General features: G+C 34.1%; 1 protein-coding gene across 1 annotated transcript; it reads left to right on the top strand.

Moving 5' to 3' along the window:
• The first annotated feature begins 2,525 nt into the window (after positions 1-2,525).
• On the top strand, positions 2,526-6,332 carry LOC145589894 (V-type proton ATPase 16 kDa proteolipid subunit). Its single transcript, XM_081646594.1, has 3 exons — positions 2,526-2,744; positions 2,945-3,230; positions 5,920-6,332. Exons 1-3 carry the CDS (start codon positions 2,663-2,665, stop codon positions 6,050-6,052), a joined length of 501 nt encoding a protein of 166 aa, XP_081502720.1. The 5' UTR covers positions 2,526-2,662; the 3' UTR covers positions 6,053-6,332.
• Positions 6,333-22,631: the final 16,299 nt, after the last annotated feature.

Raw genomic sequence — 22,631 nt, 5'->3', positions numbered from 1 at the left:
GCTATTTATTCAGTAAGTTCAAGTGATCGGAATACCTAGGTGGAGGCCGCTTCCGATCAGTAATATTAAATGCATAATTAATATTACAGCTTAATCTTGACTGAACCCTTCGGGTCACACCCAAGCAACTAACGATCCGACACGACGAATTAATTCGGAAGGAATTAATGAGTCGCTCGAGTATTGAACATAGACGTCGGATATCGAGCTAGGAGCGTCGCAAGTCGAGTCGAATTAATAAATCGACGAGACGTAAAATAAGCAAACGACACGACACGACATATTAGGCTAACACATACTGCCGCAAGCAAGGCGCAAGCACCAAGCAGCTAGCTAGGGCTTGCGTGCTTGCTGGCCGAAGCCAAGCAGCGCATAGCAGCCTTGCGGGCTTGCGGTGCGTGCTAGCTAGCCGAGGCCTAGCAGCGCATGCAGCCCCTTGGCTTGCGTGTGGGTGCAAGGCCCAAGCAAGTCAAAAAGGGGGCCTTGACCGGTTTTTCCTTGGTGACCAAGGAGGTTGACCGATCATGCCCTCTTATGATTGGTGGGTTTGATGGCGTAGGGATCAAGGAGACCATGTGGTCCTCACCTAACCACTCCTATGTGTGTGCCAAGTGTTGTTTGATTATTTGCCTTGCAATTTAATTTAATTTAGAATTAAATTAATTGCTTATCTTTCTCACACTATCATCTTCTCCCACATGGAAATATGATAGGAATTTTGGAGAGCCTTTGCCTATAAATACCAACCTTAGGAGTTGGGATTATTCACTTGAGTAAGAACTCAATTAAACATCTCCACTTGAGAGAAAACCTATAAGTTCATTAATTACTCAAGTAGTGTTTTGGTCGGACTTGGCTAACCACCAAGTAGTAGACCGGTCGGGTCGAGTTGTGGGTGGACTTCGTTGGAAGTCATTGCCATTTGTGAGGCTCGGCTGTCTCAAGTAAGAGCTCCATCCGGTTGAGCGAAGCACGTTACAAGGGTAATTTAGTCTTTTCTCTAATCTTGTTATTTATGCATTTTGTTATATTAATTGTGAGTTTGTTCTTGGGCTCAGGTTTTATTTTCCGCGGTGAATCGGACTCATCGAAACCCAACATTATCTTTTTTATCTTAAATTCCATAAATTGCACATAAATACGAATTACACAAATTTCATAAAATAAGATAAAAATTTAATTGAATCGGATATTTGAATTGATCACATATTCACAATTGGGGAGCTCTAGTTAATCTCAGATATCAACATATTTAGTTTATCTGCACTCACAACTTTATACATTGACTAGTTTGGTGCCCTTTTCGATGCCGCGGTAGTTTATTGAATTTAAGATAACTTTTTATTTAAATTATGTAGTAGGCATGTAATGACAACTATAATAATATTGTGAAAATGTTCGATTTTAAAAAATAGCAAGTTAAGCTTGAAATATTAGAATTTTCTAAAAATTAGCCAAAATAAATCAAACAAAAAAATTGTTTAAAGCCCGTTAGGTTGACCCAAACCCGAAACTTTGGGCTAGCGTTGACCGACTCGAAAAGACCCGTGGCCCGACCGATTAACATGTCTACAAACGGTAATAAAATCATATTTGATTGTGAAGTATTTTATTTCAATTGATTAGAATAAATTGTAAAAGAATGTTATACGTTTTAAACTACTTCCTTCGCTGCAAAAAATTATGACATAAAAATAAATTTCAATGATAAATTATTTAATTGTTGTCTATGTAGCGCAATATTTGTTGAAAAGTTGAAATGCTAGATGTTGTTGTCTCGTGGTTTGGCTAAACTTATAATTTATTCGTGTACGAAATAATGGTATTTTATCGAAAATAAAACTTTAAACCAACAATTTTATCCTATAAATCTATCCAAAGTGTATTGAAATAAAATTCTAAACTTAGATTTTTTATCCTTCAAAATCTATCCAAGTTTTTTCCTAATAAAAAAATACAACTTTTTTTATTATTGAAAATATACCCAAATAAATCTCATGTGTCATACGAATATTTAAATGTTGTCTACGTGGCGCGACACTTGGCAAAAAACTAGAACACCGTATCGCTGTCTTGTAACCTGACTAAAAATTTACCTTAATATATTAGTTATATATATATATATGATTTATGTGCCCTTTTTTAGTTTTATTATCATTTAAAAAATAAAAAAATAATTTGACTGTGGGAGGAAGTATTCACAAATTTATCTGTAAGAAAAACTTGAATTTACCCGTCACAGTTTCACATTATATCGGATGATTGAATGTAGCATAACACACTAAACAGATCTCGGATCAAAGAAATCTCTAGCTAAATTGGACTGAAATTCACAACTAGCCCAAACCTTTAACCCCTAAAAATGACAACCAACATATGATAACTGACAAGTCCACGAAGTTTCCCAGTTCTTTTTCCAGAACAAAACAAAACCAAAAAATTAAAAATAAAATAAAATAAAATCTCAAAATTATTTAATTTTATCACGAGAAAAGGAAAAGAGGAAAAAAAAAAAAAAAAAGATAAAGTAGTAATTCAACAAAAATTTGTCTCCTCTATATCCTCATATTCCACCCCACCATCTTCTCTCCTCTCCTCTCGTTTTCAATTCTCAGATCGGATCAAGCATTTCATCAAACACCTTCCGATCATCTCATTAACCATGTCAACCGCTGTCTTTAACGGCGATGAAACGGCGCCGTTCTTCGGCTTTCTCGGTGCCGCTGCTGCCCTAGTCTTCTCATGTAAGCAATTTCAGATTCAATTTCTGTCAATTTTTTCAATTTTTTGATCTGGGTTGGTGGTGTATCAATTATATTCATCTTTGATTACACAAAGTTTTAATTTTTTTGATCTGGGTATTTGGTATTTCAATTTAAATTACCTTTGATTGTGAAAAGTTTCAATTTTTTTGATCTGGGTATTTGAATTTGTTGAATTGAAGGTATGGGAGCAGCTTATGGGACAGCAAAGAGTGGGGTGGGAGTAGCATCAATGGGAGTAATGAGGCCAGAACTCGTGATGAAGTCAATTGTTCCAGTTGTTATGGCTGGAGTGTTGGGTATTTATGGGTTGATTATTGCTGTGATTATTAGTACTGGAATTAACCCTAAAGCTAAATCATACTACCTTTTTGATGGTTATGCTCATCTTTCATCTGGTCTTGCTTGTGGTCTTGCTGGTTTGTCTGCTGGTATGGCTATTGGTATTGTTGGTGATGCTGGTGTTAGGTGATTTATACTTCTCTCTCCTTTGATCGTTTTGTTTTGACTTTCTGTTTGTTGATTTGGATTTGTGATTTGGGTTTGATTTGATTTGACTTGGGTTTTTAGTTGTTTTGGTTGATGATGATCTGTTTTTTTTTTTGGAAGAATGCTTTGATGATCCAATGTTTTTATGCTTTTGACTTATTTTGTGGAATTGTTGCTGCTTTTATTGATGTAATTGGACTTGCTCAATGTGGATTTGACTGGACTGCTTAGAAAATTGTGATGATTGCTAGAACTTAAGGTATATTTTCTAGTTACCTGTTCGGGAATCATTAGTAAATGTGGTTTATGGCTTTACGTTATTCAAAACATTGTCCGTGGGGCATGAGATGATCAGATTACGATTCTCAGCTATGTGCTGCTACTGATACGTCTGTATTTGGATGATCTAATACATTTAGTGTGTACATCTTTTTCAGTGTGAAAATCCATATATGTTGCTTGTGAGTAGGTTCAATAAACTCTGCTCAAAATCTCTTTTTCAATGTATGAGTACAAACAGTCTAACACTAGGCACTAGGCGGCAGGGGTGGTTTTTCTGGAAGTGGGTTCTGACTTCAGAGGCCCTATGTTTGAATGGTTTTTGTAGATTATATGGTAATTTACTAATCTTGGTAAATATATATAGAATTGGGGTTCAAAACTGGAAAAAGTCTTCATCCCCCACCCCTGTCCGCCCTTGAAATAAAGTGTATTTATCACATTAGAATCTCAAATGGTTTTTTGGGTATGATAAAGCTTTTATAAATCATAAGCAATATGCTTCTTTCTATGCTTTGAAATGTTTATCCACTGATATTAGCTTGTATCGAATTTGTTCAGTTCACATTTCACAAGTATATTAGAGTTGGCTATTATTGCACCCTTCAAGCCAACTTCTGCAGTACATATCATTGGAAGTTTGATCATGAAGCACGCTAAATCACACGGAACCAATCTGTAGCCAAAAATCACTACCTCTGTTTTATGTACTTTTTGTTATCTCTTAAATATACACACTGAGGCTTGCATGCTTGCAACACATAACTTTGACCACAAATATCCTTAATTAATAATTATCAATTAGTAAATATTATAAGAAAGTGATAGTTTGAAAGCATATAGTGTGATAAATATATCAAGATCCCACATGATTATGTTTCTCCTTTTATATAAATCACCAACGGTCAAAATTGAGTTTGTTATATGATTGCTAAAGTAGAAAGTGTGTAGATATTAAATGATGAAAGGTGTATCAGTTTAGACTTTAGAATGTTAATTTGATTAGTTACTAATGTCCTATCTTAGGGGTGAGTGTTTGTGAAAATATAGCTGATTGGCCTGAATGGTTTAGGCAACAAGATTTGTGATTCAATTGAAGATGTTTTCATGTAAAACATTTTTAGTTGTACTCAAATTTCCTTTTGATTATTTGATAAAGTTTTACATTACTTGGGAATGGGATGATTTGGATAATTAAGAGAAGACCAAATGGAATTCTAGCAAATTGGAGCTATAGTGAAGCAATGTGCATTATTCATTAATGCAGGTTTAGTATTCTAGCAGCCTTCTCAATACCTTTTGGTAGAAGGGTCTGTAGCTATAGGGGCAATTGTCTTATCTATTGTATTTTATGCGATAAATACGTCTTCCGCTTACTCTCATATCTAAGTGGATGGCATGTTTTTCCCACACCGTGAACTATTGCATTCTTTTGTCATATGCAAAATACAACTGCAAGTTAGAGTAGACGAATTATATTTTATTTTCTTCCTGTACACCATATCTTCTTTTCCTCCAGCTAGAGAAGGGGTCTCTTTGTGTTGAGTCACATGAGTGGCCTTGCTTTCTCTCTTTTCTGCTGTCCTTTACATTGTTCATCTTGATTCATTTTTTTTAATATTCTTTTACCCATGATTTCTCCTGCAATAGTCTTTACACTATGTTATGGGCTGGGGCTGACTTAACGAAATTCACACAAACTAGAAGAAGGACTGATTGTTCATAAGATAATCGAAGGTTACAAGGGGTAGTAGCTTGAGGCTACAAGTCTCCAAGCAACTTGAGGTTGCCACTCTCTAGTGTTTTGCCTTGCAATTTTCTGGATACCTTCACTAAGGAGTTTACTACATTACTTATACTCATAACTTAAGAAATACATGTGACTTGATTACTAATATGGGAAAAACCATAATTAACATAATTGAAGCTGCTTGTTCTTTCCTTCTTCTTCTCTTAATTACTTTTGTCTGTTGTTCTTTGTTGTGGTTGACCCTTGTTCAACCTTTTCCTGCTGCTGCTTCTTTCTTCTTCTCGGGTGCTGCTCCTTGACCATGGTTGTCAACCCTTGCCCTACGGATGTAGACCCATATAGGCTGAACCATATTTGGGTTCATCACACACTGAGTGCCCATAATAGTTTTGTGGGGTTTTGTAACTAAAGTTGCTTTGGGAAGATCATTGTTTCTGTCAGTCTGGGAAAATTTATTTTCCTTTATTAATGCCCCACTAGTTTCAGTATTCAGTTTGCATGCTTAAAAATATTTTCTCTCCTGCCGTCTGCGCAATACCATGACTGACTTACATCATGCTTTAATATCTTACTGGAAGATTTGGCACGGAATTACTTATTGTAGTCCCTAATACATCTTATTCCTTGTATGTTGGACAGAGCCAATGCACAGCAACCCAAGCTTTTCGTCGGAATGATTCTTATCCTCATTTTTGCTGAAGCACTTGCTCTATACGGTCTCATTGTCGGCATCATCTTGTCATCTCGTGCAGGACAGTCAAGAGCAGATTAAGTACAGTACCGAACTTTTGATCAGTTATGTTGTAGTGTTGAACACGGATTGAAACAACATTTTTGCCCTTTCTCCTTGCTTTCCTCTTCCATTTTTCCCCTCTGGTGAAGGGCAGAGATATCCAGGTTTATAATTGTTATTACTTATTAGGTTACATGTGGTGAAACTCTGGTTTACATTATGGTGGAAGACATTGATCTACCGTATTCATTTTATACTCTGCTGCTATTTTGTAGGCTCTTGCGGAATAAAATTGCTTGCGAAGTTATTTTTCTTTCAATCTTTTTTTGTATGTATTTTGCCTCATGTTTTATTGAATATTTATGATATCCTTGGCTTTTGAATGTGGAATAAATGACTTGGTCGTAAAAGTATTTTTGTATGTGTTGGCCTCCTGTTATATATTTCTTGATTTTCTTCTGCTTCAAAATATACCGTTCTTTCATGATTGTGTGAGTGAGGCATTAGAATTTACAGCACTAAAATAAGGGCCTGTTTTGATTTACTGAGCTGAACTAAATTGAATTGTTTTTGAGGGAAGGAAATTAGAAACTGAACAGAAATTAAGCTGAAGAGAACATGTCTTAACTCTCTGGGAGGTCGAAGGAGACATTTGTGATGCAATTCAGACTTTCATTCATGTACATGGAGGGGAAAAATATGATTAGAGAATTACAGAGTACTCGCATAAAGAAAAGAACCTGTGATCTCTCATCTCTTCTTTGCAAGTGATGCCCTCTTCTACTTCAAAGCCCTTCCCTCGTTATGCCTTCTCATATTGTTTCAATCTTTATGCTTCCATCTTTACTCTCCAATTATCTATCCTCCTTGCAAATAAAATTTTGGTGGGCGTCTGCTTTAGACAAAATGTTAGTTACAGGAAAAATTGTGATAAGCTAGATACTCGTAAGTCATAAGGATGATGGAGGGGTTCAACCTCGGAAATGCGTCTCAGCTCAACACAACTCTTTTAATCAACCAAGCAGGAAGAGTAAACCGTAAACCATATTAACTTTCAAGTCCAATTTACAGAGCTAAACAATCAAAAGACCATCTCTCATTACTTCATTAGGAACTTTATGCTCACACGGAGTCACACCATCGAAATGCATCATGGATAACACGGAGCATTGTGAAGTATGGAGCATATTTCAGTATACCTATCAACAACCTTAGCTCAGTCCTTAGACTCTTTACCTTTTTTTAAATTTTCCACTTGATAATATAGAATTGGTAAATTCTCGAGAGTTGAGTACTATTTTTGAATTTGTACACGATGTTGGACCCGGGTCACTCACCTTGTCGAGCCGCATGCACACTCCACTCCACATTAGTATGATATTGTTCGCTTTAGGCCTAGTTCGTATGAATTTGTTTTTGGGCATCATCCTTTACCTTTCATACTAATTGGAGTGTGCACTTACTTATAAGAAGTCATCTCCTCCTACCTCCTTATTCTTTCCGTGTGAGATTTGAAATGAACGACCCTGACACACAAGACACAATTATAGCCTAAAAGTCTAAAACAGCCCAAGTGGCCTACGTTATGCATGATTTACATCACCAATAATTTTTTTTTTTTTAAACCCGTGATGGGTGCCTTATATTGATAACTTATCCATCAAAACATACGGAAAAACATCACAAGGGCAACGGTTCTCCCATATTTGTTCAACACCGTATGGCATAATACGAGGCAGCAAAATTCCCCTCTCGCTGTACATGGCACCACAAAACAGAATTAAAATCAACACAAGAAGATAAAATATCATCTAAAATAGCATCAAGATCTCATCCGATGAAACAGAACATGAAAATGTGATACATGTGCTTGATCTCATCCGGAATTCATTACGATTCAATTTACGTTTCAATGTGAGTTCCTTTCTTATAAGACAAGTACTCAAGAGGGAGCTTAAACTTTGAACTTTCGGCCGACAATTGTATTAGCACGCGTTGGAGTAAATTGCCGATAACTTCTTTGTTGGGTGCGTGTCAAAATTGCACTGATCAAGCCATCTATATGATAAACAAATACCGAATTGCAATACCGATTAATATTATATTCGGCGTATTTAATTCATCTAATTTTCACTTACATAAATCATTCGGATGTATCTAAACTTATAATATCATACTCCCTCCGTCCCTAAATTACATTCCCGATTTCTATTTTGGGTATTTCAAAATTACATTCCGCCTTTTCACTTTTGGTAAGTTTTTTTTTTCCAAATATCCCAAATCAACTCTCTTTTTCGGTTGTATATTTAATGCTTTCTCACTCTTACTATCCTAATCTCACTATTATTTTCTCTCTCCATCGTTTTTCTCAAGTTTGTACTTCCCATAACTAACCTAATGAATATGATTGGTTCTTAATTTTCAATTAGAAACATGTTATTGGTCCTTTTTTTTTTTTGCAAAGGATTGATGACATGGCATCATTAATCATTAATCTATCTTTGTTTTACTCAAAGACATCATTTAATGTTTTGTATTTCTCATTGAAATATTTCATTATTGTTATTTGTCTTATTCTTTCCTCCTTAATTCCCGTGTAATTTTACAAATAGGAATGTAATTTAGGGACGGAGGGAGTATTAATTTATATTTTAGTTGTATTCAACTTTATGTGAATTTTGACTCAATCAAACAAATTATTGAGTGAGTTACAAATACTTCATTAATTGGCATTTAATTTGTACAAATTACAAATTAATTTCATTATCATACTTTTTTTTTTGTTTATCACATTTAATTTGTCTTTTTCCACAGTTTCCAATACGCATACATTAATTTCTTACAAAGTCGATATTTTAAAGGGTAATTATATACGAGTATATAACACTTAAGCATTAAATATACTTTTTAAAATGGAATTAAGTTAGAAATTTAGGACAAAATCACGCACAGGTTTAATGTTAATTTATCCTCAATATTTTTCTTTTTAGCTTCTTATATGTTTATCATTGTGGATTGCTAAACACCGCTAACAAAAATGATCATCACCGTTAACATTGGTATGAATGGACAATTGTACCCTTACTACTTCACTGCCCCCTTTATCCTCCCGGCGACCCACAACCCCTTCCGACCAGCAATGACCACCACCACCCTGACCGGCGACCCACCACCCTCCCTCTACGACAACCCACCACCTTCCCATGCCGGCAGGATGGTGGTGGTTTTTTTTGGCAACCGCTGTAACTGAAGTCCAAAACCGGTTACCGTGCGTGGTAACCGGAGCCCAAAATCGATTACCGTGCATGGTAACCGGTTTTGGGCTCTGGTTACCACTCATGGTAACCGGTTTTGGGCTCTGGTTATCGTGCATGGTAACCGGTTTTCGGCTCTGGTTACCATGCACCTTAACCGATTCCATGGTTACCGGAGCCCAAAATTGGTTACCATGCCCGGTAACTGGTTTTAGGCTCCGGTTGGTACAGTTGCTAGACTAAACACAACCACTTTCTCGCCAAAGAGGGAAGGTGGTGGGTCGTCTTTGAGGATGGTGGTGGTGGTCGTCGTCGCCGGTCAGTGTGGTGGTGGTGTTAGTCGTCAATTAGGGTGGTGGTGTCGAGGTGTTAGTGATTGGTGGCAAGAGGGAAGATAGTGGTGAAGTACTAAGGGCATGGTTGTCCATTTACACTAAATGTTGGCAGTTTTGATCATTTTGGATGGCGGTATTTAACATTTCCCCTAGGCCCCTATCATTTCCCTATTATATCTAGATTAATCTAAGAACATTTCACATAAATGTAATTTTTTTTTCATCGTAATTTTTAAATCTTCCTCTCCTTTCCAAATTCAAATTTTCTCCCCCAATTTGTAATTTTTAGTGTCTTGTTTCACTAATAGAATAAATAAACAAATAAATATAGTATGATGAAAAAAAAAAAAAAACTACTTAAGATTAAGAAACTTAACAAAAACATATCCTAAGGTTCCTAAACACGTTACAATACCATCCAATACCATGTGTTTGATACAAATAATAAAGAACTTGTCCCAAACTAATGAACAACATGATGCAAGAGTAAGATACCAGAAAAAATTAGGCCATAAAAAATCTAAGTGAAATTTAAGGGACTTATCCTAGTTAGCATTTGTTTAGGAATTATATTTTTTTTTTTTTTTTTTTTATGAAAGAACGCTTAGAGATTATATCAAGTCAAGTTCCACCAAAGTGTGTAGGCTTTGGGGAAAAGAATTCATACAAATATGCTCTATCTCCGAACTAGTATCCCACCTAGCAACATAATGGGCAACAGTATTCCCGTTTCGTTTAATGTGTTTGCAAGAAAAAGAAATAAAACTCTCACTTAAGCGAATTACATCATCATAAATCAAGAAAATTGGAGCATCACCACGCTGTTTGGTCTGAATAGCCTTCACAACCACCAACGCATCACCCTCGAGAATTATCCTATCAAATCCCATTCGTCTTGCAACCTCCATCCCGTACCTAGCAGCTCCAGCTTCAGCAACAGCAGGCGAACAGATTGCTTCTGTTCCCTTCACAGCAGCAGCGAGAAGGCATCCATTGGAGTCCTGAAATACAACACCAAATTGAGCACCACTACCACTAGGGACATGCACATCCACATTCACCTTGACCACACCGGGGGGGAGGAGACCGCTGTACCGCAGTAGCAGCAAACCTTCTCAGAACAGGCCCTCTCACCTTCGCTTGATAATTCACATAATCAAAGCACAACCTGATAAAACCCACGGCCATATCAATTGCATTAACAGCCGACCCACCATCAAAAATGTGTGAATTACGACAGTGCCACGCAGCCCAAGCTAGAGCCGCAAAAGTTCGCAGCTCCTCCTTATTAACAGTCCTGGCCACCCAGCAAAATTTCTCAGCAAAAGATGTGTTTGGACTTGCTTCAAGCACCTCAGAAAACTCACAGTATCTCCAAATTTCTGCTGCGTATTGACAAAAAAAAAATTGAATGTAAAATTGTTTCCTCAGTTGCTCCACAAATCTTACAGCCCCTGTTAACACTAATGTGGCGGTGAAAAAGCACATCTAAGACAGCCAATTGCCCCTTACAAGCCTGCCAAATGAAGTGACAGAGCTTAGGCGGACCATCCAATTTCCACACCATATTCCAGACTTCATCAGCATTTAACCCCTGTAACAGCTCCAAAGATCTAATGTACCCAAGTCTTCCCAGCCAGTAGCCGCTTCTAACTGTGTACATACCACTCGATGTAGGCCACCAATAGTGACAGTCGGGAGGGAAGGAAATAGACAAAGGAACCTGCATAACATTCTGTTTATCACTTTCAGAGAAAACAGAATCCAAAGTCTCCATACACCAGCATCCATTATCATAATCAATGAGCTTGCAGACTCTAAGATCAAGATTACTATCATCCTTAGGAGTTGGAACAAAATGTGACCCATTCCCATGAAGCCAAGCATCATCCCATACCCGAATTGAAGCCCCGTTTCCTACTCTCCACTTTAAACCATCTAAGAGAAGAGCTTTCGACCCCCAAATGCTTCTCCAACTATAACTAGGATCATGGTCCCTCGCCGCATTTAAGAAATCCGAATTCTTAAAATATCGTGCTTTGAGTACCCTGTGAAGAAATGAATTCGGATTGTTACATAGGCGCCATCCTTGCTTGGCTAGTAACTCTTGATTAAATACACGAAGATCCCGGAAGCCCATCCCTCTCATCGACTTTGGAAGACAAAGATACTCCCATATTTGCCAGTGCATTTTCCTTGTTGTACCATTAGAACCCCACCAAAACTTTGCCAGAAGCGCGTGCATTTCATTAATTAGACCATCGGGGATCCTAAATATACTCATCATATAAGTAGGAATTGCTTGAGCGACCACTTTAATTAGCACCTCTTTCCCTGGTCTCGAGAATAGTTTCTCCTTCCAACCTTGCAACTTTTTCCACATTCTTTCTTTCAAAATCCCAAAAGTAGCACTACAAGAAAATAACCTTTTCGTAGTGATTAGTTAAACCTTTAGTATCGATTGTAATTGCAACAAAAAGTTTTCCCAACGAATGGTCATTCGATACAATATCCCTCGTTGCCTTAGCCTTTAGTAGTGGTTTTCAATATCGCTGGGGTTGGCCTCAATAATCGATACGAAAAACTACATCCAATCGTGGTGATTATTGTAGCGATTACAATCGCTATAAATGTTGAACTCATTTTCTTAAAAAAAAAAAACATGCATATGATCTTTACAAGATTTGAACATGCAACCTCAAACTCTTATATTAAATGTTTCACCAACAAGCTATGACATATTTTATGTATTCTTTGTCAAACAATATTTATATATCTAGTGTAGAAAAGGCTTTTCGTATCGATTTTTGGGATTTAGTGGCGATTGTAAGTGATACGATTTCTCAAAATTATATAAATGTGTAAAAATAGTGTGGATATGTATTTTTATGTTTTCCATATCGATTTTATATGGGAAAACCATGGAGATTGTAAAATGATACGACTTCCTTAATTATTTCACAAACATACTTGCATATTGTAGCGAATGTACAATCGCTACGAAAAGACACTTTTCTTGTAGTGTAGCTTTCTTTGATTTTCCGATGATGGTAGGCAAACCGAGATATTTCTCATGCTTATCAACTTCTCGAACTCCAAGGGTATCAATAATCTCCTTTCTCCTCTCCACCGTAACACATTTGCTAAAAGCGACCTCTGTCTTACTAAGATTGATTTTTTGCCAGGAAGCCCTTTCATACGTACTGATAATTTCAGCAATTTTAGAGCATTCCTGCAGAGTAACTTTTGCAAATAAAATACTATCATCCGCGAAAAATAAGTGAGAAATTCGCGGAGCACCTCTACAAATTCGAGTGTAATCCCCCGTATTTTTAAATATATTAGTAATGAAATTATATTTTATTCATAATATTTATTTGTATTTTTTTTCGGATTTAATTTCAAAAGTTTCAAATTATTTTTGGGTTTGATGAACGATTTTATTACAAAGAACTTTTTATGAACCTTTCTTCACTAATTTATATCCAGCAAACAAACCAAACCCACTTTCTTTTCTTAATTGGCCCATTAATTTTATGAGGCCCAATCTTAAAACTAACCCTACACCACTCTCTCTCCTATAAATACCCCATACATCCCCAAAATTTCCCACACAAAAAGGTTAGTCTTATTTTCATCCTCCTTTGTTTCATTATTTTGCTTAATGTTATTTTAATTGTTTTGGGTTTTGATTTTAGTATAAAGATTATATTTTTAGTATTAAATTATATTTTAATGGTATAAAGATTATAAATTTCAGATTATATTTATGTTATAAATTTCATATTTTATGAATTATAAACCTAGGGTTTCAATTTATTGAAAATCATGATTTTAGGGTTTTTATGAACAATTGATTTAGGGCTTTTATAGTAATGATGTTTTGAAATTTTGGTGATTATACTACTAATTAGTTTCCAGATTATATTGAACACGTAAATTCGTGTTTTAGTGTTTAGATTTCGGTTCGTTAATATTAATCCCGTTTTAATCCCGGTTAGGTTCTGAACTCATCCGATTTTGACAAAAAAGTAGTGTTTTCCATGTGGAAACGATGTTTTAAGAAAGACTCATTACCTTTGGTAGTGAGCACCACCCTCTCGTGGCCAAATTCTGCCTCTAAATATGATTTTCGGGCAGTTTTTCATTTTTAACGAAGTTTTTTATTTTTAAAATTTTATCCTTGAGTTTGATTAATAAAATTAATTATGTTTAAAGTTAATTAAGCATATAAATATGTTTTATTTATTTTAATAAGTTTTTCATCATATTATATTGTTGGAAATTACTTGGGATAGTAATATTAATTGTTGGTTGTTTTCTAGGAAGTGATTATTCCCTAGGAGAATTTTAAGTGATTAAAAGTGGCTCAAAAGGATTGTTTGTATGAGGTACGTACATGTCTACTTCGTTGTAAGTAGTATCATGTTTAGGTACCAAAGAAAAGAACTTAGTTTCATGATTAGAGAACACTTGGATGAAAATTGTTTGGTTATACATTTAATTAATTCATGTGCTTATGTTTATGAGACATGTTTTGGTGAATTGATTATGTTTGTATGGAATTATGGATGCAAACATGTTGAATTATTGGATTAATTGTTTGTATAATTATTACCTTATATTATTATTGTATAATTGGATATTCATATGCTTGAGTGTATGTATATATGATTGACGTATATAATTTTATGATATGATCTGATTTAATTGTCTTGCTACTATTGTTATATTGAATGATTGTGTTACTGTTATATTTCTGGGGTTTTTTTTTTAATGTTATTGCTATAGGGAGTATTGTTCTTGAGGTTTTAGGATTATTAATGCAGAGTATTATTTTTGGGTTGAGATATGATTATATTTGGGTTATTAGTATGTGTTTTAAGAGTTGAGGCATTATGAATCGAATTGTTATGTTATTTGGGAACATGTGCCAATATTGAGATATTATAATTAATTTGTGAATGGTTATTTGATCAATGTGTGAGATCAAAAGGTTGAGAATTATTTATTTTGTTATGGGTTTGAGGCTCAGCGTTATAGACCTTAGTCCTTGGCATGTTGGTAATGAGATAATGATCATGAGTTAAGAATGAGGTACAATCTTTATTATTTATTTTTCTATGGTTCAAGGTTTTTTCTAGTTATTGGGAGTATTCAAGTTTTTATACTTGTTGGTTTTATTCGAATTACCCATGTCCAAGGCTAGGTATAGAACAATGAGCATGGCACACTCACGGGATAAAGAGTTGAGTAAAGGTTTGTATTATTATTCGAGGTTGAGTTGATAAAGGTTATTTTCAGAGTACAATGTGTTATGTAGTTTTGAACTACATTATTTAATTGAGCTAGTAATGTTGATTATCCTAGACTAACTTTGTGAGAATGGAGTCGCGCCCATTCTTGCATCGCGCTAAACTTTTATTTCAAATGGTCATTTGGGACCTGGATTGGACAACCTGGTCTATTGCTTACTCCAAACTAAATTAAATTAATTAAATTGAATATGATGAGTCAAGTGTTTGGAATTTAGTAAGTATGTTGAGTCAATTAAATTGTCTAAGTGTGGAGTCTTGATTAATGAATTCGTGTTGTATGTTTATTTACTTTAATTAATTGAGCATGCTAGGTTTGGTATGTTGTAGCTTGTATGTACTCAGCTTTGCTGATTGCGTGCTTTTGTGTGTGTTTTCTTTTGGTCATGGCCTTCGCCTTTCAATGACCCTGTGATGATCCAATTATTACACTTGTATTATTGGGGAGCAGTATGCACAGGTTAGCTTGATGATGTGAAGTTAAGGGATTTGACAAACGCATTGTCAAGGGATTGGTGTGATTGAGAGTATTCGATTCTTGTGTTGAACTTATTTATGCTTTGCTATTTCGTTTATGTTTTGGATTTTTAATATTGGTTTGGTTTTAAATAAGGGCCTTATATGGTTCCAATTTGTAAGCTTTGACTTATTCGTTTTCTAAACTGTGTTATTTTAATATTTAAGTTGGATTTCCGCTGCAATACTTTGAAAAAGCCTTAACGTTTTAACACGTGGCGGTAACATGCCAATGGTTCTCCTCTCTTTTTATTTAAAGTAAGTGGTTTGGAAAAGGGAGAATTATTGGGGTGTTACATCGAGCCCCATGAATTATTTTATCATTAGCCACTTTTGATAATAATGTGGAAAAAGCATCGGCACAAATCAAAAATAAATATGGAGATATAGGATCACCTTGACGAAGCCCACGAGTCGGAATCAAAGAGCCAGAAATTCCACCGTTATACTTGAAGGAGAAAGAAACACTAGACAAGCACTTCATAATACGGTCAATCCAGGATTGCGGGAAACCCATTTTTTGCATCACTCTTCACAAAAAACTTCACTCGACTCTATCATAGGCCTTGCTCATATCAAGTTTGAGTGCCACCGACCCATCTTTTCCCTCTCCTTTTCTCTTCATCGCATGGAAAATCTCAAAGGCAATGAGTGCATTATCTGTAATTAAACGATTAGGAACGAAAGCACTCTGATTTGGGGAGATAACCGAACCTAGCATAATTATAATAAATCTTTTTTTTTTTGAGTCAACTACTAATAATTATTATTTATTATTTACAAACTTTGATTAAAATGAAAGAAAACATACCCAATTTTTTTGCTTTTTTAAAAAATTAAATGACTTTTTTTTAAAAAAATATGTCTTAAAGAATTAAAGAAGAAAATTAAATATGACTTAAAAAATTAAATACTTCGACTTTCTTTCAAAAAAAAAATTAAATACTTCCAATTAAAGAAATAGAAAAAGGAAAAATAAAGAAAGAAGGTAATAGGAAAAGAAAAAATAAAGAAAATTAAAATTTTAAAAAAAAAGGGTCAGCCCTCTCTTCTTCTCTTTCGATTTGGCTACTCTAATGGGGGAAATAATCCCCTACTTTGCACCTCATTAACAATCATCAGCAATCACCTTTTTTTAATTTCAGCCTTTGATTTATTTTGTGATTTAATCTTGGTCTCCTGATTTTATTAATTATATACAAGCTCATGCGCAATATAGTTCGGCCAAACAGGAGGTTTGGGTTGTGTGGTTGATTAATGACGGTGGTCAGGCTGCAGACTGGTAGGGATGGGGTTGTGTGTTTGTGGCAGGTTGTTGGTGATGTAGGGTGAGAAAATGTGGAAAATCCTATAGTTTTTTTTTTTTTTTTTTCCGGAAATTCTATAGTTTTATTAATGAAAATCATAACCAAAATATTAATGTTGATGAAAAAAAAAATTAATGTCAGTTTTTTTTTTTTTTTAAGAAGAAGAAGAATTTTTTTTTGAAGAATTAATGTCAGTTAAAAGATTCCTTTTTAAATAAAAACTGACAAAAAAATATATATATATATATATATATATATATATATAAAAAAATTAATGAATCATGGTCCCTAAACTTTTGCAAATTAGGATAGGTCCCTAAACTTTTTTTAAAATATTATTTTATTTTTTGCCACATGAGCACTTTGGCCCTTAAACTTTGGTGACTCATCTTTTTTCCACTGAAAAAGTAAGTTATGGGTGGTTGAGGGACCAATTTGCTTCGTTTGAAAGATGAGGGATCAAAATGCTACAAATACTAAAGTTGAGGGACCGTATTTTAGCTTAACTCGGCCATAAAGAGTAAAGACCAAACCAATCTGTTACCAGTACGATATGTATTACGTATAAAATCGTTGGACGATTTTTATATTGTGCATTTATGCGTGATTTCAGTCTCATATATGCACCGATTTATAATTTTTTTTTTTTTCTCAATCTATCAATATTTAATTTCTAGAACATTGGTGTTAACGTACAATAAGATGGTTTGTATAGATAACTTTAAGCTAAACTTAAAAGATATGGAGTTTTTTTTTTTTTTTCTAATTTAATATTTGAATTTTTAAGTTATAATATTCACATGTATATTTGATTAGTTTTGTGGGTTCTTCAAATAAAATATTTTTTTTTTTTTAGGGTAAACCAAATCTTCTTCTTTCTCTCTCCAAAACCCTAGCCTCCATTGTTGAATTTTGAAGGGGCTTCCATCGATTTTAATCGGTGGAAAGCCCCAATCCTTGTTTCTTTATTGTTTTTTTAGGTTTATAATAATGCTTCCTCCTTTTGGGAGGAACTTTTTTCCCTCGAAAGAAAGGGTTTCCGATCTCCTTCGAAAGACAAGGGTTTTTCGATCTCCTTCGAAAGACAAGGTTTATCTCCTCTTTTCGAGGGAGAAATTTCTTAGTTTTGAATCCATGGTAGCAGATCTAATGGATTATGGTGAAATTATTTCGTTGGTGAAAAAGTTACCAAGTTTTCGAACACGAACAGATGAATCAGAAGGAAAACATCCTCACGACTACAAAGGATCGTTAGATTGTCTCTCCAACAAGGCTGTAATTTTCAGCGATATAAGCGGGAGATGCTCCGCAGTGCAAGATTTACTCGACGATCGTAGTTTTTATGAAGGAAAATTCTATTTGATTCAATATCTTATGTATTTGTTAACGTCGAATATTTATTGTAGATGTCGTATGACTTTTAATTAATGAAATATTTTTGCTATTCAAAAAAAAAAAAAAAAAAAATATTTTTTGTGCGTTATATGTATTGGAAAATAGTTAAGAAAGATATTATCAAATTTATTCCTATTAGTATATATTTCCTTTAAAAAGAGTATTATTTTGATTATTTTACTTGTGAAATTTGCTTTTGCCTTCATAAAAGCTAGTTTCTTTTTTAAAAGCTTGTTTAAATAATATGTTATGATTAATATGAATCGGAATACATACTGTATTAGAATTCGGTCAACTAATGAAGCGCAAAGGCAATAATGAGGTCAATGATAAAAAGAAAAAGGAAAGACATTAAAAAACAAAATCTCCTAATTAAAAGGGAGGATGCAGAGGAAACAGGAAAGGACTAAAAAGTCCACCCAAATTGAAGGTGAGTCATTACATTATTAGCACGACCTAATTTCCTCCATTTCATTAGATTTTTATCTTCCTATTGGATTCTGCCACGACATCACTTTTATCTATGTTCCTACCTTCGAGAGATTTTAAAAGGATAAATGTTGTGCGTGTAGAAATGCGTAACAAAGCACATTTATGTAATTGCACATATATACATACTAAATGCATATTATGGTATCATTAGATGATTAAATAATATCACTAAACATACGGTGATACTATATGGTACTATATAAGATTTCAATAGAATAATTAGCATGTAGTCCCTTATCACGTGAGACAATTTGACTAAAAAATAAAAGGGGTCCACGTAAAGACCTCTCTCTTCCTATCTTTCTCCTCTTTTCTCTCTCTACCATGCATTTTAGAATATTTTAATTATCTATATACTATATTAAAACGGGGACACTAGCTCCAAAGCTGATATGTGTCCCTGTTTTAGTTTTTTTGTTTTTTCCTTTTTTTTTTTTTTTTTTTTAAAGTTGTCTATTGTTAGTTTGTACTTTATATATAATTGTGAAAGATTTTATTGATTGCATATTATAAAATTAAACAATCTTCATAATCTAAAAAATCTGATATATTTTACACATGAATACTGAAATTTTATTTAAGATTATATTACAGTTTAATAAAGATATAATTAACTATATATTAAAGGTAGATTATCACTCAAATACACTAATTTTATAAATTATTTTATTTATAAAATATACTAAGCAATATATTACCTCCACCTTAACCATAAGAATTGTAAATGGATAGAACTCGGGAAAGCGAGGGTAGTATTAAGTAGCAAATCAATTTTGTAAAAGATGTTGAATAATATTTTTATACTTTAATTATGATATGCATTTTTTTTTCTTCTCTTATGCCATATTTTATTTTATTTTTATTTACTTTTATATATATCCAATAAAGATATTATATGATTATATATAATTAAAAAAAGACAGATAATCAAATAATTGACAAGCCTAAAATCATTCCGAAGGTATAATTTTAGAAAAATAAAATTATACTTCGTACTAAGCTGTTAGAGGCTTCGTAGATTTTTGGTTGTAGAAGGTGTGAAAATTCTAAGGTGCAATAGGTGTGTGGTGATGATCACGTGAATTAATCATGAAATAAAATTAAGGTAGTAAGTGATGGGATCAAAAATCCTATTTTTAAAAGTTTCATGTTAAACTTTAAGTGTTTTTAGAGGTCATAAAGAGAAAAAAGATACGAAATTATTTGTTATATACGAAGTACGATATATAATGATCATATTGTTATTATAATGGTAAACTTTTCCAAAAATATACATCGTATTAAGTTAGAGGACAGAGATAGTAAATTAAAAGACAAATTTTTATATGTGGCAGGGTTACTCGAGTTACGTGGTCAAAGGTTACTTAAGGGGTTCGGTTAGAAGTTACTTGAGAGGTTTGGTCAGGGGTTACTTAAATACTCGGTCATGGGTTACTTAAGAGGTTACTCGGTCAGGGGTTACTAGAGGGGTTACTCGGTCAGGGTTTACTTGTAGGGTTCGGTCGGGGGTTACTAGAGGGGTTCGGTCAGGAGTTAGTTACTCGATCATGGGTTAGTTAAGGGGTTACTTGGTCATGGGTTACTTAAGGGGTTATTCAATCAAGTTTTACTCGAGGGGTTACTCAGTCAGGGGTTACTCGGTCATGGGTTACTCGAGTTACTTTGTCAAGATTTAATTTAAGGGTTACTTGAGGGGTTCGGTTAGGGGTTACTCGGTCATGGGTTACTTGAAAGGTTCGCTTAGGGGTTACTCGGTCATGGGTTACTCGATCAGGGATTACTCGAGCTACTCGGTCAGGGGGCTAGAAGTTACTCGGTCAGGGGTTATTTAAGGGGTTACTCAATTAGAAGTAACTCAAGTAACCCCTGACCGAGTAACTTGAGTAACCCTAGCCACTTGATGTGACCAACCACACAGAAAAATCCCCCCATTTAAAAATTAGATGGCCAATGGCGCAAGTAGAAATGAGGGAAAAAATATGACTTAATGTGGGTATTGATTGTTAGTTCATTGAGTTGAATTAATTTTCAAATCTTTCCATGCAATTTAAGAATAAAAAAAGGGTTGTTTTCAAGTAGTACTTCGTATATCATTATTTTGAGAGTTAAAAATATATGATTAAGACATAAATATTTATAAGTAAATTCATTATTACTCATTAAATCATTTTATTTTAAAATTTTGTGACGTAAATACGAGTATCAAGATTTATAAGCTGTGCATCGAACGAGTGCTATACTAGTTGTTAACATTCCCCCATTATTACTTCCCCCTTCTAAACAACTGAGTAATTTACCACGAGTACTCCGTAATTACTTGAACTTCTATTTAATTTTACTTTTTTTGTTATTACTGTTAAAAATATTCTAATACGACAATACATTGTGTGGTATGCCAACATGAATATGGGTTGTTAGAATTATATGGAGTATTTTTATTGTGTTACGTCAGTGTTACAAGGTTACTTTGTCAATATTACAGATATTATTCGGTTAGGGTTTTAGGGGTTATTCGGTTAGGGTTTTAGGGGTTATTCGGTTAGGGTTTTAGTATTACAAGCGGTCATATAATATGATCACTCGTACACAAAACGCGTTAATTTAAATTAAAAAAAAAAAACAAAAAAAACAAAATAATGAGGCGAAAAGATAGAGACATGAGTGTACGCATTTGTTTTATTTTTTTTTTTAAGAGTAAGAAAAAAGAAAACATTAGAAAACCCTCCTTACGAGGAGCATCGTGTTTGTTTTATTGTTATATTATCACTATCAAGATGAACTTCGTGTTTGTTTTGTTGCTATAGCACTTATTTTAGTGGACAAGAACATTACTGTATTAAATTAGAAATCCGTAAGGGAGAAGACAGAAGATATACTCCGCACAAATAATGACGGAGTATATTAGGTAAATTGATTTTGACAAATAAAGTACGGAGTAATTGAGGTAGAGATTCGTCAGCCGAAGTTGGGGTCAAAGAGCGCCGTCGAGTTGCCGCGTGGATGTCACTACAACCGCAAAGGTCCTGTCTAGCCCGGCTAACCAATCACCATCATTTTGTTGAAAAATTAAAACATTTTTGTTCCGAAGAGAAGTTTGGAAGCCTTGAACACTTAACATCAATCAAGAACGAAAAATTGCACCAATTAATTGTTGGTGTAGTGTGGGACTACACTTGGTAAAAAAAACCTAGGTACAATCCCCCACAACAACAATTGAAAGGGGATAAAATTTAAGCATTTAAAATTGATTCTCGAATCCGAATTAGCCTAAAGAGTAAACTAGGTATAACAACAACAAAAAAAAGGGAAAAATTGCACTCCCCACCATTTTATAATTCCCTGGAGTAACAAATACAAGTACGACCATTTCTATCACTCTTCTATGGTTACGTTTAATTAGCTATTAATTAAAAAGACTGGGATTATGTAAAATGAGGATATTTGTTTTTGGAGTAAATACTACGGAAACACTTTCTACGGAGTATGTTTTTTAATATTTGTAACACATGCTTTTTCACGATATTAAAAAATAGTGGATCTCACGTAATCTAAAACACTTACTCCCTCCGTTTTTAAATACTTGCTCAATTTCTCTTGAACACATATGTCGATGGCTCGATGCTAATCTTTTATCAATATTAATTAAAAAACTAATAATTAAAAATTAATAATCTATTAATTGTGACGATTCCAACAAGTACCCACAACATTATATTTTTTGTTATGTATAAATCACAAATATTAGTTAAAGTAGGATAAATGAATAGTGCAAAAAATAAAATCGGAGCAAGTATTTAAAAATAGAGGGAGTACAAGCTAAGGGAGTTGAGAGAGTAAGGTGTATAATTTTTTAGGACATATTCACATAACTTTCTAATACTTTTTATGGTGAATTGTAGGTTTATTAACTTTGAATCAATATACACTTTGCAAATATCAATTTTTAATGGTAATGCTTTAGTAGTTTGATATTAAATATATGAATTATTTAATTTAAGAGTTAA

The sequence above is a fragment of the Chenopodium album genome, chromosome 17 (assembly GCF_948465745.1).
Source record: "Chenopodium album chromosome 17, dcCheAlbu1.1, whole genome shotgun sequence".
Classification (NCBI taxonomy): Eukaryota; Viridiplantae; Streptophyta; class Magnoliopsida; order Caryophyllales; family Amaranthaceae; genus Chenopodium; species Chenopodium album.
The sequence above is the reverse complement of the archived record's forward strand: the minus strand, read 5'-3'. Positions and strand labels throughout refer to the sequence as shown.

Bases quoted from the DNA above. Each gene is read 5' to 3' on its own strand.
- LOC145589894 (XM_081646594.1), top strand. From the start codon at position 2,663: ATGTCAACCGCTGTCTTTAACGGCGATGAAACGGCGCCGTTCTTCGGC. The intron at 2,745-2,944 runs GTAAGCAATTTC...GTTGAATTGAAG, and splicing joins TGCTGCCCTAGTCTTCTCAT to GTATGGGAGCAGCTTATGGG. The intron at 3,231-5,919 runs GTGATTTATACT...TATGTTGGACAG, and splicing joins GTTGGTGATGCTGGTGTTAG to AGCCAATGCACAGCAACCCA.